We start from the raw sequence: 18,257 nt of genomic DNA, 5'->3' as shown, positions 1-18,257 counted from the left end.
ATAAGTTTTGATAAATGTATAGATCTATGAAATCATCACCAGTCAAGATAATGAACATATCTATCACCTTCAGAGGATTCCTAGTATCCCTTTGTAATCCATTTCCACTTCTCACTGCCTCCACTTCCACCCCACAATCCCCAAACAACTTAGTACTAAACTGCTTTCTGTCACTAGAGATCAACTTGCTATGTCTACAACTTTATAAAAATGAAATCATATAGTATGAGCCTTTTAAAAAAAATCTTTTGTCACTCAGCATAGTTATTTTGAGATTCGTCAGTGTCACAGATGTATGAATAGTTCATTTCTTTTTACTGCTGAGTAGTATCCCATTGTAGTAAAATACCATGATTTGTTTATCCATTCATCTGTTGATGGACATTGGGTTGTTTACAGTTCTTGGCTATTACAAATAAAGCGGCTGTGAACATTTGTGTAAGTCTTTGTATGGACATATGCTTTCATTTCTCTTGGGTAAATATCTAGGAGTAGAAAGGTTGGGTCATATGGTAGATATAAATTTAACTTTTTAAGAAACTCTCAAATGATTTTCCAGAGTGATTGTACCATTTTACATTCCAATCAGCAGTGTATGAGAGTTCCAGGTGCTCTGTATCCTAGCCAACACTTGGTATAAACAGACTTTAAATTTTAGGTATTATAAGCTATGTAGTAGCAGCTCATTGTGGTTTTATTTTCCCTTTCTCTAATGACCAGTACTGTTGAGCATCTTCTCCTGTTTTATTTGCCATCTGTATACATTCCTTAATTGTCTGTTGAATCTTTTACCTATTTTTAAATTGAATTGTTATTTTCTTATTAAAGAGGTTTAAAAAGTATATTCTAGATAGAAGTCCATCGATAGAAATGTGATTTACAAAAAATTTCACCAGATCTGTAGCTTATCTTTTCACTCTCATAACTGATTCTTTCAAAGGGCAGAAGTTTTTTAATTGTGATGAATTCTATTTTGTCTTTTCTTTATGGATCATACATACATGTTGTATCTAAGAGATCTTTGCCTAACCTTAGATTAGACTTTCTCCTGTTTTCTTCTGGAAGTTTTATATCTTTGGATTTACATTTAGGTCCATGATCCATTTTGAGTTAATTTTTGTAAACACAGTACAAAGTATAGATTGACTTTTTTTTTCTTACAAATATCCATTTACTTTTTGAAAGGACTATACTTTCTCCAATAAATTGAGTTGTCGATGAAAAATTCATTCATCATATATATGTAGATCAGTTTCTGGACTCTGTTCTCTTCCAGATCTGTTGTCTATCTCAGTGGTATCAGCTGGGGCAGTTTTTCCTCCAGGGGACATTTGGCAAAGTTTGGAGACTGTTTTGTCACAACTAGAGAGATACCACTGGTTTCTGGTAGATAGAAGCATTGTATGATGCATAGGACAGCTCCCACAACAAAGAATTATCTGGTCCAAAATGTTAATAGTACTGAGATTGAAAAACTGTGATCTATCTTGATACCAGTACCACACTGTCTTGATTACTATGCTTTATAATAAGTCTTGAAGTCGGGTAGTGTAAGTCCTTGAATCTTATTCTTCTTCTTCAATTTTGTCTTGGCTATTCTAAATCCTTCAGCTTTTCATGTGAATTTTAGAATCATCTTGTCAGTTTCTTGAAAAACAAACAAAACTCGATGGGATTTTGACTGGGATTATATAGAATATATAGATCAATTTGGGGGTAATTGAAATCTTAATATTGATTCTTTAATTTTTCTCTGCAATGTTTTACAGTTTTCAATGTAGAAGTCTCACATGTTTTTGGTCATATTTATCACTAAGACCTTATAAATGGTATTATTTTTAAATTTTAGGGTATCTGGTTTTTACATTAGTGTATAGAAATACAATTGATTTTTTGTTTGTTTCCATCTTATATCTTGCAGCCTTGTTGAACTCACTTATTAGTTCTAATAGCTTTTTGGTAGATCTATCAGATTTTCTACATGGATAATCATGTTTTACATCTTCCCTTCTACTCTGGATGCCTTTTATTTCTTTTTTCTCATCTATTACACTGGCTAGAACCTAAAGTAAGGTTTTGATCAGATGTTATTTGAGTGGACATCCTTGACTTGTTTCTGATCTTTCCCCATTAAATGTGATGTTAACCATAATTTCTACATAAAGTCCTTTATCAAATTGAGTGAGATTCTTTTTGTTTTTAGCTTGCCATGAGTTTTTATTAAGAATGGATATTTGATTTTGTCAAGTGCTTTTTCTGGGTATATTGAGATCATTGTTTGGTTTTTCTGTTTTTAGTCTCTCAATATGGCGAGAGGCTTTCTATTACAAGGGCAAAAAGCATTGCATCCTTGCATTTCTGGAATAGGTTATATTCATTCATCAGGATGCCTAATTCTGTTTTATATACTCTTGAATTTCAGTTACATTTAGTGTTATTATTGATATGATTGGGTTTCAGTCTTCCATCTTGTTAATTTGTTTTCTATTTGTCCCATCTGTACTTTGTTCCCCCTGTTTTTCTTTTTCTGTCTTATTTTGGTGCTTTTTTTATTATTATTCAGTATTACCTCTTTAACTGACTTATCAGCTATACCTCTTGTTATTTTAATAATTGCATTAGTGTTATACTGCACATCTTTTAACTATCATGGTCTGCCTTCAAGTACTTTTCCAACATTTCACATACAGTGTAAGACTCTTAGAATAGTAGACTTCCATTTTTTCTCTTCTCACCTTTGTGCTATTACTGTCATATATTTTATTTCTATATACCTTATCAACCCCACAGTATACTGTTATTATTTACACTTTAAAGAGAATAAAATAAATAAAAATCTTTATATTTACTCACATAGTTATTATTTCCAGTGTTCTTCATTTGCTTGTGTAGATCCATATTTAGTGTCATTTTTCCTTTTTACTTCCTTTAATATTCCTTTAAATGGAACTTCCTTTAACTTTTTTTTAGTAGGTCTGTTGCTTATGAATTTTTCAGATTTATCATGTCTGAGAAAGTCGTTATTTTGCCTTCATTTTTGAATGATATTTTTCCCTGGATAAAGAATTCCAAGTTAATAGTTTTATTTTAAAAATGTTGCTTCACTGTCTTTTACCTTGAATTATTTCCAGTGAGAAGTCTACTGTCACTCTTATCTTTGTTCCTTAGCATGTGTCTTTTTTCCCTCTGGCTGATTTTAATATTTTCTTTTTGTCACTGGTTTTCAGCAACTTGATTATGATATGCCTTGATGTAGGTTTTTTTCACGTTTCTTGTATTTGGGTTTGTTGAGTTTCTTGGAGCTATAGTTTTAATCAAACTTGGAAAATTTTCCACCTTTTTTTCCTTCAAAAACTTTTGTCTCCCCCCTCTTTACTCTCTATCAGGGATTCCATATATATATATGGCTGCTTGAAGTTATCCCATATCTCATTTTAACCTTTTTCCATCTTTTTTTCTTCCTCTGTTCATTTTTTATATTGCATATTGCTTGGTATTCAAATTCACTAATTTTTTCTTCTGCAGTGTCTAATCTATTTGTTAATCACAAATTATTAATTAAGTTATTGACTGGTTATTAATCAAGCTTGGTTATTAATAATCCAGTGTATTTCTCTATAAGGACATTGCACTTTTCATGTTTAGAAGTTTAACATGGGAATTTTTTTGTATCTTCCATGTCTATTTGATACCTTGAATCTTTCCTCTAACTTCTTAAACATATGGAATGCAGCTACAAAACTACTTTAATGCCCTTATAAACTAATTCTATCATCTTTTTTTTCCTGAGGGAATTTCAGTTGACTGATTTTTCTACTCACTATTTTCTTTCTTTTTTTAAAATTTTTTATTGATTTATAATCATTTTACAATGTTGTGTCAAATTCCAGTGTAGAGCACAATTTTTCAGTCATACATGAACATATATAAATATTGTCACATTTTTTTCTCTGTGAGCTACCGTAAGATCTTGTGTATATTTCTCTGTGCTATACAGTATAATCTTGTTTATCTATTCTACAATTTTGAAATCCCGTCTATCCCTTCCCACCCTCCGCCCCCTTGGCAACCACAAGTTTGTATTCTATGTCTATGAGTCTATTTCTGTTTTGTATTTATGCTTTGTTTTTGTTATTTTTGTTTTTTTGTTTTTTTTTTTTTAGATTCCACATATGAGCGATCTCATATGGTATTTTTCTTTCTCTTTCTGGCTTACTTCACTTAGAATGACATTCTCTAGGTGCATCCATGTTGCTGCAAATGGCGTTATGTTGTCGGTTTTTATGGCTGAGTAGTATTGCATTGTATAAATATACCACATCTTCTTTATCCAGTCATCCGTTGATGGACATTTAGGCTGTCTCCATGTCTTGGCTATTGTAAATAGTGCCGCTATGAACATTGGGGTGCAGGTGTCTTTTTGAAGTAGGGTTCCTTCTGGATATATGCCCAGGAGTGGGATTCCTGGGTCATACAGTAAGTCTATTCCTAGTCTTTTGAGGAATCTCCATACTGTTTTCCACATTGGCTGCACGAAACTGCATTCCCACCAGCAGTGTAGGAGGGTTCCCCTTTCTCCACAGACTCTCCAGGATTTGTCATTTGTCTATTCACTATTTTTTATTTATTTTCTTGCTTCTTTGGATTCCTGGTAACTTTTCATTGGATGTCAGACATAACTTATACCTTGCTGAGTACTGGCTGTTTTTGTATTATAAATATTCTTGAATTTTGTTTCTTGGAAACAGTTTGTTCCTTTAACGTGTTACTTTCAAGCTGTGTTATGTAGGATCAGAGCAGCATTTAATCTAGTGTTAATTTTGTCCCATTCTTGAGGCAAAACCTTCTGAGTACTCTAGTGTGCTTTAGAATTAATGAGTTTTTCCACTCTGGCTGATGGGAATAGCCCCCATCACACTTGTGAGCCTCTGTAGTTGTTCCCTCAGATCTTTTCAGGTTGTTTTTAACCTAACCTCAAGTACTTTCTTTCCTTATACTCATATACTAATCAGTAAGTGCTCTGTTGAATGCAGATCTCTGAAGTTTTTTTTAATCTGTGAGGCTCTCTCCTCCAGTACTTGATCCTACAAACTCTAGCTGCTTTGGTCTTCCTGGATTCCAAGTTCTATCCACTCTACTCACTCTACACAGGCTCTGCCTGTGTTCTCTCTCCATGTGCTACCACCTGAAAACTCTCTTCAGGTGGTAATCTGTGATAACATAGGCTTCATCTTATTTATTTTCCATCTCTCAGGGATCACTGTCCTTTGTTGCAGGCTGTCCAGTGTTTTGAGAATCATTGTTTCATATATTTTATCCCATTTTATAGTTGTTGTAGGCAAGAGGGTAAATCTGGTTACTTTTATTCCATCTTGACTATATGTGGAAGTTCTCCAGACAGTTTTGACATCATGTCACATTTGGGTTTTTGCAGGAACAGCAAAGTTGCAAGATAGGGGAGATTGTAAGAGAAGTTCAAGGATAGATTATGAGATAGAATAGGATACAACAAACACAGGTGAGACAAGTATGTATATCATATGGGACTTAGGGTGTATGATTGGTCTAAAGCAGTTTCCAAGAACTGCCTGACTGTACAGGGACCACCTTTGATGGTATAGTTTCCAATGCCCACTATCATGGCTCCACCAATCATGATGGCTTAGCCTTGTGTGTCCCGTCACTGACAGAGTTAGGTGCCATGCAGGATACCAAAATGAACGACTTAAAAAGTTTGCCTCAAAGGGACTACGTGTCTGTTATATGAGATATTTAACTTTGTAAATATAGAAAAGTGATAAATTTGATAATACGAATATAGATACAATTACTTAAGAATTCAGAGGGTGAAGACATAACTTCCAAGGAACAGAACTGACATTGTACTTGGTGCTTTATATTGTTCGGTTAAAGCACTTGGAATTTTGCCTGCCATAAAGTAAGTGGTTTCTTCTTATTATAGCTTGGACTTATGGTTAGGAGCATGTGCTGTAAAGCTGGGGCTGAATCTCTTTATTAGCTGGATGAATTCCTGAGAGTTTTAGTTTTTCACTTTTTTAATCTGAGAGAATAGTAGTAGCTACCTGAGTTGTTATGAGAATTTAATGAGTTAACCCATGTTAAGATCTTAGAATCTGATACATGCTGCTCAATATATGTTAATTTTTGTAAGTAACTTTGTTAATAATGAGCTTTAAAATTCTGAAACGTAAGCATTATTTTTATTTAGAAGATGGAATATCTGTAAGGGAGCACATTTGGTTGTTTGCTACAGAGACATGGTTATAGTGGCTTAACCAAATGAAGAGGTCTTTTTTTTCCTATGAAACCAAGTCCAAAGGCAGTCTGACCAGCCTGACCAGAGGGCTGTTCCACCTCCAGCATTGATTACAACTCAGACAGGAAGAATGAAATAGTCAAAAGGCCTGTGCTGGGTGAGTTAACTAGGTCTTTCTCCGAAGATCCAACAGCAACTTCCACTTTTAACCTGCTGGTTAGAACTATTGTGTGACCACCCTAGTTACAAGGGATGATAGGAAATGTAGCTCTTTTTAAAATCTGGGCACGTTACCACCCCAAGAAACACTGTTTTATTAAGAGAGAAAGAATTCACTGAATATCATTTAGGCGACTAATGGTGTCTCCCACAAATGGGAGAACTGAAATTCAGAAATTCAGTTACTTGCCCACGCTTGCTATGCAACTATTAAGTGATAAAGCTCATTTTGGGACCAAAATGTGACCAATACCATTCCACATTACTTATGCTACATAGTCCAGAAAAGCAAGTTTTCGTGATAGGATATTTGAGTTGGATCTTTTATCAGAGCATATGGACATGAGATTAAAATGGAGAAGTACAGAATTCAAGGAGCAAGTGAAATGGATTACATGGCACATTTGGGGGTGCCAGTAAGTTCATTTTGGTGAGAACTTTAGGATTCGGGGAAGGAAAGAAGCTGGGGAAAAGATTAAAAAGATAAGAGAGGTTAAATGGTACAATTCCAGAAGGCCAGACTATTAATTTTACAATTTGCTTAGCATGGGTTTAAAAGTCTTATTTAGATTATCTACTAAAGGAGCCTGTTGAGGCTTTCCTAAAATCTGGATGAAAAATTAAGCTTCACAGATTTCTGAAAATGGTATGGTGACCAAATGGAGGTGATAGAGTAATTTACTGATTACTGTAATGAAACTGTATAACAATTTTCTGCCCATGACTCTTGCATCTGTAACTGCTTTTAGAAACTCCTGCATTTTTTACATTTATATTCTACAACAACACTCTAAAATCTTAATGATGGACATTCATTCATTCAACAAAACACAAGTTTCCTGCCTTTTTGGAACTTACATTCCAGTAGAGGGAGGTAGACAATAAATAAACATAACAAATAAATATATATAAACATAATAAATAAGTATATGCACTTATATGAAAGTATATGTATTTATATGTATTATTATATGAGGTATTTATATTAGGTTGATAAGTGATATAGAACAAAAATGGAGCAGAGAAAGAGGGAAATATGGAGCTCAGTGTGGAGAGAGTTTCAGTTTTAAGTTGGACAATCAGAGTGAGCCTCTCTGAGAAGGTACATATCAGGCACACATAAGCACTCCTTTGAAGAGAACAGGAGAGAGTTAGTCATGTAGATACCATGCGGAGTAATGCAGTAAGAGGGAGCTGCAAGAAAGGAAAATGCTTGCTCTGCCTATGGATGGATGACAAGACAGACCACGTGGGTAAAGATGCTAGTAGGTGGGTACGAAAGACTTTGGAAATTCTCTTCTGATTGCTTCAGTTTTCACAGTGAAATAAGAAGCAAAGCCCTTAGGTGAATCTAGAGATTGATGTGTTGGGGAAGTGTGTTAGGGCGTTTAGGAGGAAAGCTAGTAGGAGAGTAATTAGACTAGGAAAGCATATTGTTATTAATAGGCCTACTTGATTAAGGATTCATTTAAAGTTATGTTCATAAATTGAAAGTCAGATTAGTCAGCATGTGTGTGTGTTTTTCTCCAATAATGGGCGACAGTGACTGAGTAATTATTGAGAACCAGACAGTGTTACCTGCTGACTGTAAGTCTGGTAAGTACTATCAAATCAAACAAGGGGGAAAACATTTTAAGTCAAAGTAGTTCCAGGCTAATAAACAATTCACGTAGTGTAGAGAACAGCAGAAGATTAGTCTAAAAAGGCAGAAGACTGTGAAAGACTTACTTCTAAACTCTCACCTCCCTTTGTCTAGTCAAAAAATATTCTGTAAAAACTTTGCTAATCCCACTCATATCCCCTGCTTTGGAACTCATCTTAAACCAGATCCTGAAAACTTGTAAATATTGCACCCCTGACTTCCCTGTAAGATACTGCTAAGATTATCAAGATAGTATTCTTCGTTACTGCAGTAAGCAAAAAATTGTTTTGCTTTATCAACAGATTATATATATATTTTTTTTTCCAGATTCTTTTCCATTACAGCTCATTACAAGAAATCGAATATAGTTCCCTGTGCTATACAGTAGGTCCTTGTTGTTTATCTATTTTCAGGTTAATTTGGAGATATTTTAAAAGAGCCAACATTTGACTGTCTCGGAGGTCCCATCAGCATCTGATCAACTTTGAAACAGCGCTGATCTTCTGAGGCCTGCACAGGGCCTCTCCAGTGCTTCCTGCACAGGGCCTCTCCCATGCTAGTGGTGAGGTAAGTTCATAATGGATCTGAGGTCTGATTTCCTATTTTTTCATCAAACACTCCAAATGCTAAGTTTAGTTTGTTTAGTTTGATAGTAGTTATCTAGGAATAAAAAAGTCTTTTTAAAAAATCCATTGATTGGTTTGAAAAGCTCTTATTTGGGGTAGAAATCTGCATTATTACTGACAACCCTACTGTTTGTCCTTGTCATTTCTTCCTTGTGCATCTGTAAGAGGAAGTTCATAGGGATGCAGATGGGAATAAGTCTGTATGTTCAGAAAGTCTCCCTTCAGACTGGCCTCCTTTGAAAAAACTGTCTTGGGTCATTTATGAAACTCTTATCAGAACTTTACTCACTCTTGTTTTATTTTGTCCACTGAAAGTCAAGTTCTCTTCGACTGTTGCCAGTCTCATAGGTTTATCCTGATTCTAGTTCTGTACCCACTCAGTCTGAACTCCTGCATCTTATCTGTGTTTATACTAAGATCAAAATGTATCATCTTAACTTTCTACATGATAGAAGTATTGTTTGTGAGTATAATGGTTACTTTGGGGAACTCTTTTTTTTTTTTACCTTTTTTTATTGATTCATAATCATTTTACAGTGTTGTGGGGGAACTCTTGATGTGAATGAAATTGTTCCTTTTGGGAGGCACTTTGAAGTAAAGAGGAAGCAATATCCCAAATATACAATTGTCTACATTTTAAGGCAAGAGGAAATTTCCAAAATATATTCAAGGGATTATGAAATTGCCTCCTTAAAAGAATCATTGGCAAAGACAAGGGGACAATGTGAAAAATGTAAAATCATCTCTTTTAGATCCCCTTAAATCACAATTTCAGTATAACATCCTTTATTCTTCTATTCCACTTTCCTTATCCTGTGTTCCTCTGTTAGTTCTGTCTTACCTTCTGATTTTTTCTTCTTCCCTTCCAAAGGCCTCAGGAGGAGATGGTCTTGTTGATTTAAAAGAGAAAGATCACTTTGTTTAATACAAGAGAACCCTCCCTCTTATTTCCTTACTTCAAGTATTAATAACTACTGGCTTTTTAATCATACAAATCAAATTGTCAAGGGACCCAAATTAATGATTAAACTAGTTGTAATGACTCTCCCCTCCTTTCTGGTGTCCCTCCCTCTCTCCCGTGCATGTATGTCAAAGTGAATTTTCCTGCATCTCAATTTTATTTTCTCTTTAATTAAGGAAAGAGAATTAGTCTTTTACAATGATAATTTTGTGTTTGACTAAAGCTGACTTCCATTCATTTTTTCCTCTCTATTCCTCTTCCCCCTCCTAGGGAAACATTAAAGATTCGCTGATGAAAACAATTATCCTGTCATTATGTGCTCAATCTAGGAATATCTAATGATGAATTTCTAAAATGGAAAGAAAAAAAATCATTAAACCGTTTTGTGTTTCTTTTTCTTTAAAATTGCTTTGAAGAGCTATTTCTGGTTAAAACTATAAGGAAAGAAGAGAAGGTCATGATTCTAAGATGAAGGCCTTTGAAACAGGATTTAGAGTTTTTATAATTTTATTTATGAATGCAGAGCTTTTATTTTATATAGAAAGTGTTCATAGAATATTCTTGATAAATAGTTGAATCATTGGACAAATCAGAATGAGTTAATTATACTGGTTTAAAGGACTGAAAAAGTTATCTTCTTCCTGAATTTACTATATGAAATTAATGTCAACACAGTATTCTAGATTATAAATGTTGAACACCTCATAATTAAAACTTTATTTTTGGTTTTATTGGACAAATGAGACATCATTAGAATCATTATTTCTACAAACTGTTAAAGATTACAAAAATTTAGAATTGTGATTGACTAGATAAAACTATAATGGCCAGTATTTTTAAAAGATTTATAATCTTATGGTATTTCTATAGTATCAAAATTCATAAGAACTTTATATTTAACTAAAATTTATAGATTTTCAGGTAACTTAAATAGGTTAGACAAATGTTAAACCAAGTTAATTGATACATAATCTTTAAATACTTGCATAAAATCTAAAGAAAAAAATGAGACAAAACATTGGCCACTAAACAGTTTTATCTTACTGTTGCTATTGTACATTTTAAAATAGATCTAGATCTAGATCTACAGGGTGTAAAAGTGCCTTTGGATTTTGTTATATACATAGTCTCCTTCAAATGTATAAAGATAAAATGACAGGCATGCTCATTAGAAAAGTAGCTGAACAGTTCCTGGTTTACTGTCTTCTAGTTTTGTATATAGAGAAAAAGTTGGTCACCTAGTTTAAGTGCAGCAATTAAGACTACAGTCAGTATAATTACGAAGAGGTATGAATATGTATGCAAAATAATATATATGGTTTGTTTTTTAAAGAAATTGCTGCACTTAAGATGGCAAGTTCATAGAATGCTGAAATGGTGTTCTAAAAACAGAGCTACAGCTTTAACTCAGAGGCTACATTCTGAAAGGATGAGTGCCATCCTTGATGATGTAGCATATGCATTAAGTTATAGATCTCTGTATGGTGCCGTGTTCCCAACAGGAAGAATGCATGGGTCTACTAACCAAGGGGCAGAAGCAGGAGTGGCTCCATTTACCATCATTCTCAGTGACACACTGGGAGATTTGTGCTTCCCACCCCTTTAATTCTGGGCCCTGCAAGGTTGGAGGTTCTGGTTCCCAAAGGGAACATACTCTTGCCAGGGGGAACAAAGTTTTTATTGTACTATAAGATATTCTATTGTCAGTGCACTTTGACACCAGCCCCAGCAGGTAAGAAGAGGTATCAGCATTAAGACAGGGGTGATGGACCCTGATTGGCAGGAGGAGGTCAGGTAGGGGGACTACATGTGGAGCTCAGATGATCCATTTGGGCACCTTTTGGTACTCCCATGCCCCATTGTAGCAGTGAATGGATGCAGGCGGCAGTGTCAGCATGAAAACAGTATGATTGCTCAGAACCTTCAGGAGTTAAGGTTTGAATCACACCACCAGTAAGCCACCAAGACCTGAAGAGGTGATAGCTGAGGTTGAAGGATTAGAATTAGAATAGCTACTGGAAGAGGGAGAGTATTAGTACCAGTTGTGACCCCAAAGATCAACTGCAGTGTCAGAGGTCCCATCTGAGTTTCCCCTCAGGAAATAGTTCCACAAGAGCCATGGAAGATCTGCATCCTGAACCCATGGGAAGAGATAAGTCTGTTCAGTGCAAGAGGTGAGGCTTGGCTTCTATGAAAATGAGCCACTCAAAGGTCTTGCTGCAGGTGGAGTAATCGACTAGTGGCCTTGGCTGCTATGCTCTGAATCTACCATGGTGCTTGTGTGCAGGAGCTGTGCTTCCCAGCCAATGTTACTCCCAGCCAATGGCTGAGCATAGTACTAAAGCAGGCCCATTTCTATGAGAAGGAGGACTCTTTGGTAACTTTGACTTGAGGTCCCCATCAGCTTTGCAGACTCTACCCAGTACCTATCAAGCCCTTGCACTGAAAAACTCAACTTAAACTAGACCATCAAAACATTATAAATATCTTACCTTTGTGCTTCCCCCTCAGAGACACTGCTAAGATTGTCAAGGTAGTATTTTTCCTTACTATAGTAAGCAGAAAACTTTGTTTTGCTCTACCAACAGGTATTTTCAGGGAGATAGCATTCCACAGATGAAAGGGAGCCATCATTCACAAAGCAGAGGGAGGAATTTCACAGGTAGAAGGTACAGTAAATGCAAAGGCCTTGAGGTAGAAAGAAATGTGTTACAGGGCAGAAAGAAGGCCAGTGTGGCTAAGCTTAGCGAGCAATAGAGAAAATGGTGTGAGATGAGGTCAGAGAGATGCAGAACACCTTGGAGTCCATGGTAATCATAGGGTCAGTTTCATCCAAAGTACAACAAAAACCATTAGACGATTTTTAGTGGCCAAGTGGTATACCTTGCTTTATGTGTTGTAGGAGAATGTACCGTAGAGGGACATAAATGGAAATGGGAAGAGCAATTAGGAGGTTGTTGGAATTGAACAGTTGAGAGCTTAGGTGACTTGGAACTACAGCAATACAGCAAGCAAAGAGAAATGGACAGATTCAGAATATATTTTGGAGAGAGAATCATCAAGACTTGCTGATTGATGGTCTGTTGGAGAGAAGATGTAGGGATGGTAACTGAAGGGGAAGAATGAAGAATCACTCCAGGGTTTTAGCCTTAAGCAACTATAAGGATGGTAGTGAATATTATGGAGTTGAGAAAGACTTATTGGGGTGGAATAGATTCAGAAGAGAAAAAAGCAAGAGCTGTCTTTTGGACCTGGTTAGTTTGACTTCCAAATGGAAGTGTTTAGTAGGCACTTAGAAATACAAATCTAGAGGTCAGGATTAGAGATAAACATTTTTGTAATTTATCAACATATGGATGGTATTTACACTTGATCTTAGCCAAAAGGCCGAGAAGCGATATGGATGGTATTTAAAAACAGAAAACAGAGATATCACCTGAGAAGAAATGTAAATAAAGAGAAGAATGCTCAGGATCTAGCCCTAGCCCTTGAACACTTAGGTTAGCTAGAGCAGGAAAAATGGCTAAGAAATTAAAAGGAACAGCAACAATGCTTCAAACTGGTCATCTGAGTCCACTTTGGAAACTGAGAGAATGTAGGGGCGGGAAGTACCTCAGATTAGTTGCCAATTGAAGTAATCTCTTTAGTCCCTTAGTCAACAAATAACATATTCAGTGTATTATAACGGGGTCTCCAAGAGATGTTCCGATATAGGGTAACTCCAATCTAAATGCCCTTTAATATGCTGTATTTACATTTAATACTCCCCTGCGTGTGAGGGGATTCAGATTTCTAGGCTTCATTATAAAAATAGTTCAGAAAAGTCTTTTATTCTTTCTAGTCTTTTTACTTTCTAGTCTTTTTTTTAACCAATTATCTTAAACTATCAATTTTTGGTTATCTCTTTTATATTTTATTCAATCTTAGATTTAATAAACTTATTTTTTTTCACTTATTTTGCTTTTACCTAAAATATGGTTAGATGGTAGTATAAATTCTGGCTTTAAAAGATGGTTAGAATTATGTAAATATATTAACTGTCTTATGTCTTTCCTCTCTTCAGGTTTGATTAATGTTTGAAAATACACTGAAATGTTTTTATGTCAGAATTATATTAGTAAAAAATATGGGTGTATATAGACTTTCAAGAATAATTTAACCAAAATATATAGGCAAGAATAAAACAAAACGAAAACATCCAGCTTGTAGTTGCTATGAAACAGTGTGTGGCTTTCAGAGTAACAGGCTTCTGTATCAGTTGAATAATAGTAATTCTTTATTCATGAGGTCTTTTTATTTCCATGGAAACACTGAGGTCATTTTAATTTTTAATTACACTGGAGTTTACAGTTCCATAGGTACTCTGTAGTGGTAAGCATAGAAACTAGAGCTTTACCTATTTCTACTTTAAAAAATACAAAGGAGGAAACGATGTTTTAAAATGGAGATGTTTATAACCTTTAGCTGTATATTGATTATTTCTAATTTCACTTGAACCTGCCCTGCAATTTTATATCCAATTAATTCTTCTATTTTTGTCTACACCTATTAACAAAAATCGAAATGTTTTAAGAACGTTTAGGTGCTCCGGATTGACTCCTACCTTCTTAAAAAATGTTTACATGTACTAATCTCACGTGTCTGCCTCTTCTCTTTAAGCAACTCCCTCCTCCTCGCCAAAAAGTTTTGTGTATCGAGTAAATGCAGCCGTTTTCCTTTTGTTTCTTTTCTTGAAAGAGCAAAACCCTTCGGAAACCTTTAGTAGTGGTAAAATAAGCCCTTGTACGTGACATTCGGTGGAGGCGAAAGTATGAGACACAAACACGATTAAGGAAAAGGATTTTTTGGGAGGTGTGGGAGCAAGGGTCTGTTCTTACTATACATTCCCAGGACCTATCCCCATTTTGCAAACAGAAATCACAACGAAATACCCTGCAGTCATCACCGTAGGGACCCCTGCCCTCAAATGACTCCCGGAAATGACGCCACCAGCCGAACGCTCGGCCTGCGAGTCCCCAGCAGCCGCGGGGGGTGGACGTAAGCACGTCGGCCCTCCTACACGTCCAGCTTGGGGAAGACTGGAGCGCCCCTCACGGCACCACCGCCAGGTCTTCGGGATCCCCGTCGACTGCGACTGCGCAGGTATGTTGGGGCGAGGCTTCCCGTCGTCCCGCCCCTTCCCTGCCTTCCGGCCAATGAACAGCCAGTGCCTCGGGGCGGGTAAATCCTTAGAGGCCGGAATTATTAGCCGAGAGGACAGCCCCGCCCCTGGCTCCTCCCAGTCCTCGCGCCCAGCCTCCTGCCGCCGCCGCGCCTCCTCCACCTCCCGCCCGTCTCCTAGCTGCGGGGTGACACGGGGCCTCGGCTCGGGAAGGGAGAGACGGGAGCAAGTTAGACGTCGGGCTGGAGGCGGCGGCTGCGGCGACGCGATCCCGCAATGTGAGCGCGGTGAGGGGAAGCGGGTCGTAGGGAAGAGCGGGCCGCGTGGCAGAAATGGAGGGCCCCGACTGCTCGGTGGTGAACGCGCCGTAGAGTGAGGGGCGCCCGTGAGGGGCCAGGTTGACCCGGGCGTGCCCCGGCGCGGTCCAGAGGGCGTGAATAGCGGGTCCGGGAACGCCAAGCTCGTGTCTCCCCCTTTCCAGAGCTTCTCTCGGCAGCTTGGCGCACCTTAAGTTTGCCACCCTTTCGGTTGTCTAGGATGGGAGGAGGAAATTTAAAGGTCCCCGAAAAACACTTGGAGGCTTTCCCGGGGTGTTTTCCTTGCCGGTGCGTGTATGCTCCTTTCTTCTTACTGGATGGAGAGGTAGAGGGGCCGGTGGGCAGGTCGTCTTTCACTCTCTGAGGACTGTTCAGACAAACAAACCAGAAATTCTTCACCCTCCTCCCCACGCCCTGCCCTGCAACACGACAAACATTCCCGGCAAGTTTTAAGGAGTAGACTAGAAAATTCTAAGGGATTCTGTGTCTTTGAAATATGTCAGTAGTTACGTGTGCTTTTTCTTCATGTTTATAGAAAATATGTGCGTGGGAACGCGTTTTTGCTGCTTATTATCACCGGACGTATCTTTTGTTATGAGTACTCACATTTGAGTTCTGCCTAGGAGGATTCTGACTTTTTTTTGATGTGAAATACTGTATTAGCGGTAACACAAGTTTTTGTGAAATTTAATCAGTGTAAAAGCTTAGCCGGTTGTTTGTGGGAAGTGAAGTAGATAAAGCTCTAGTTCTGATAAACATATAATTATTAAGATGGCCTCTTTTTTCAGCAAACCCTTGCATATTTTTCTCTTTTTACAGATTTATATACTTGCCTGACAATCACTGATGAAGATATGTTGGAGTAACTCCTTAAACAGTTTTATTGGCCAGAAGACAGTACATTTGTTTGACTTCTTTTTGTTTTCCCTACTGCTTTGAGCTTTACTGTAACGGCTGAAAAACTTGGAAAATAAAATGAACATGCTATGGTCCTGAACATAATTTTTTTTTTTTTGAGGAAAAATTAAAGTGCCAGATTGAAAGCCAGAATGGCATCCAGAGAGAGACTCTTTGAACTTTGGATGCTTTATTGTGCAAAGGTAACTGCTTTCCTTTTTATTTTTAAGTTTTAAAATACTTTGTTATAAAATTTTGTGACTGGCCTTATTAGCACTTAATTTAGTTGATAATAGCATATTCATTCATCGTGATGACCCTAAATTTAAAAACACAGGATTTTTTTTTTCCACTTTTCCGGGTTTGGACACAAACACAATATTGGCATACTAATAGGGTGTGGTTTTAATTTGATATTTGTCTTCAGTGATCCTAAAATTATATAAGTAAAATTATGACCTTAAGAGATAAGTAAGATCTTTGTATTTTTTGTTTGTTCTTTATTTTCTCCCACAATTGGAGACAGATATTTTTATGAGAAGAACATTAAGCATTTTTCTCATAATTGACCTTTTAAATCTTATTAAAAAGGTTATTGATTATATGAAAAGGTTTTTGATTTGAGGTGGTTACTGTGAGCTTGCCATGATGTTAGTACATTGTGTCATTTGATCCTCACAACAATCCTGTGAGATGGGTATTGTAATTATTCTTTTTTACTGTTGAGAAAAACTGATGCAGAGTTTAAAGGGACTAGTGAGAAGCAGAACTGAGCCAGGAACTTGGTACTGCCTGATTGAAGTCCATGCTCTTTTCCATTATGACTCATTGTTTTTACTTTTGTCATTCAAAAATAACTTTCTCTTCGTCTTTATGTGAATTTTTGCACGTTAGCTTTAATTTTAGGTTCTTGAGGGAGAAGAGTAATACTTAAAAACATGTTTTTCGAGTAAGAAGCTGCGTTATTGCTTTGGAAATACTGGCAAGGGTCAGAGGAATGTCTCTAATTTACTACTTAAGTTACTTTAGGTCTGTGTGAAGAACTCAGGTCTGAGCTTCTGTTTCTGCATTGTCTCTTCAGGCTCCCTTTTTATACTTTCACCTCTTTAAAGGACAAGTTATTCTTTAACAGATGATCTCAGTTATCTTAATATTAAATATTTGAGTTCACATTGGAATTTTCTGTGACTTCCTGGTTTGGTATTTCTTACAGTTACTGAAGGGCATATACTTTGAAATGTTTAATACGGATTTTTAAAATAGGTTTTAGTCTTGTGTAATTTAATGCCAGAAATGTCTTTTTAAAAATAGATCACTCCTCCAATAAAAAAGGAATCCATTTCACCACTTTTGAAAAGTCATTAACACGTCAGCTAAAAATTAAAATGCATTTTAGTATATGCATGCTTAGTTTGAAAATGATTTCTTTAAAAATCCATGAAACTTAGTAGATTTTATAGTTTCAGAAGACAAAAGGTAAATGGGGTTACATTGTCTTATTAATTAGTTATGTTGTTTCTAGGTCGAGTTCATGTTTTATTTAAGTGACACTGTGCTTATTGAAAAGATAGTGTAGTTTGTTGACATACACAGAAATTTTGTTCGTAGTGACTTACATAAATATGAATCCTTACTCTTTTATGAGACTGTCTGTGTAAATAATGAAGGCCCTTCATGGTCAAATTTTGAAGCCTGTTCTTGGATGGGAAGATAAATCCCGTTTTTATGTTTAAGATTTAAATCACTTGTGCATTTAATCAGATTAAAACGTTTTTTCAACTGTTTTCAAAAAATCATTTAAAAATAATGATTTTATGTTTCACTAGTTCATATAAGTAGTTTCTTGTAAGCTAGAAAAAACTTTCTTTTCTTCAAACAACTTGAATTCAAATAGCTTCCAAATACGCACCATAGATTTAACAGTTGGGCTCCCTAGTGCCAATGATTACCAAATACTCAGTTCTCCATGGTACCCTCTAGCCTTATTGCTCTCACTCTAGCCTATAGCCCTTCGAACAACCTGGCTTTTTTTTTTTTTTTTTTTTTTTGTCTGACCTGGCTAACTTTTAAGACCTTTTTTTGCACTTTCCATGGCTTTTCGGACTACTTCAGGACTGCTCAGATCTTCTTTTATCTGGGCTTGTAGTTGTGGAGTCT

The 18,257-nt window shown here is 36.4% G+C and overlaps 2 protein-coding genes across 3 annotated transcripts in view; both read left to right on the top strand.

Annotated features, from left to right (window-relative positions):
- The window catches only part of CARF (calcium responsive transcription factor), a 61,301-nt gene extending 45,145 nt beyond the window's left edge, over positions 1–16,156 (top strand). For both annotated transcript variants that reach the window (XR_012072789.1, XR_004189965.2), the window contains 3 exons: positions 8,552–8,705; positions 14,640–14,867; positions 16,023–16,156. The gene's annotated coding sequence lies outside the window, so the exon portion shown is untranslated. The remainder of the gene's footprint in view (positions 1–8,551; positions 8,706–14,639; positions 14,868–16,022) is intronic.
- Positions 16,157–16,173: 17 nt separating this feature from the next.
- The window catches only part of NBEAL1 (neurobeachin like 1), a 124,341-nt gene continuing 122,257 nt past the window's right edge, over positions 16,174–18,257 (top strand). Inside the window, exon 1 of the mRNA XM_072961428.1 lies at positions 16,174–16,303. Coding sequence (XP_072817529.1) covers positions 16,253–16,303 — 51 coding nt within the window. The 5' untranslated portion in view covers positions 16,174–16,252. The remainder of the gene's footprint in view (positions 16,304–18,257) is intronic.

This window comes from Vicugna pacos, chromosome 5 (genome assembly GCF_048564905.1).
Source record: "Vicugna pacos chromosome 5, VicPac4, whole genome shotgun sequence".
Classification (NCBI taxonomy): domain Eukaryota; kingdom Metazoa; phylum Chordata; class Mammalia; order Artiodactyla; family Camelidae; genus Vicugna; species Vicugna pacos.
This window is presented reverse-complemented; position numbering and strand designations above follow the sequence as displayed.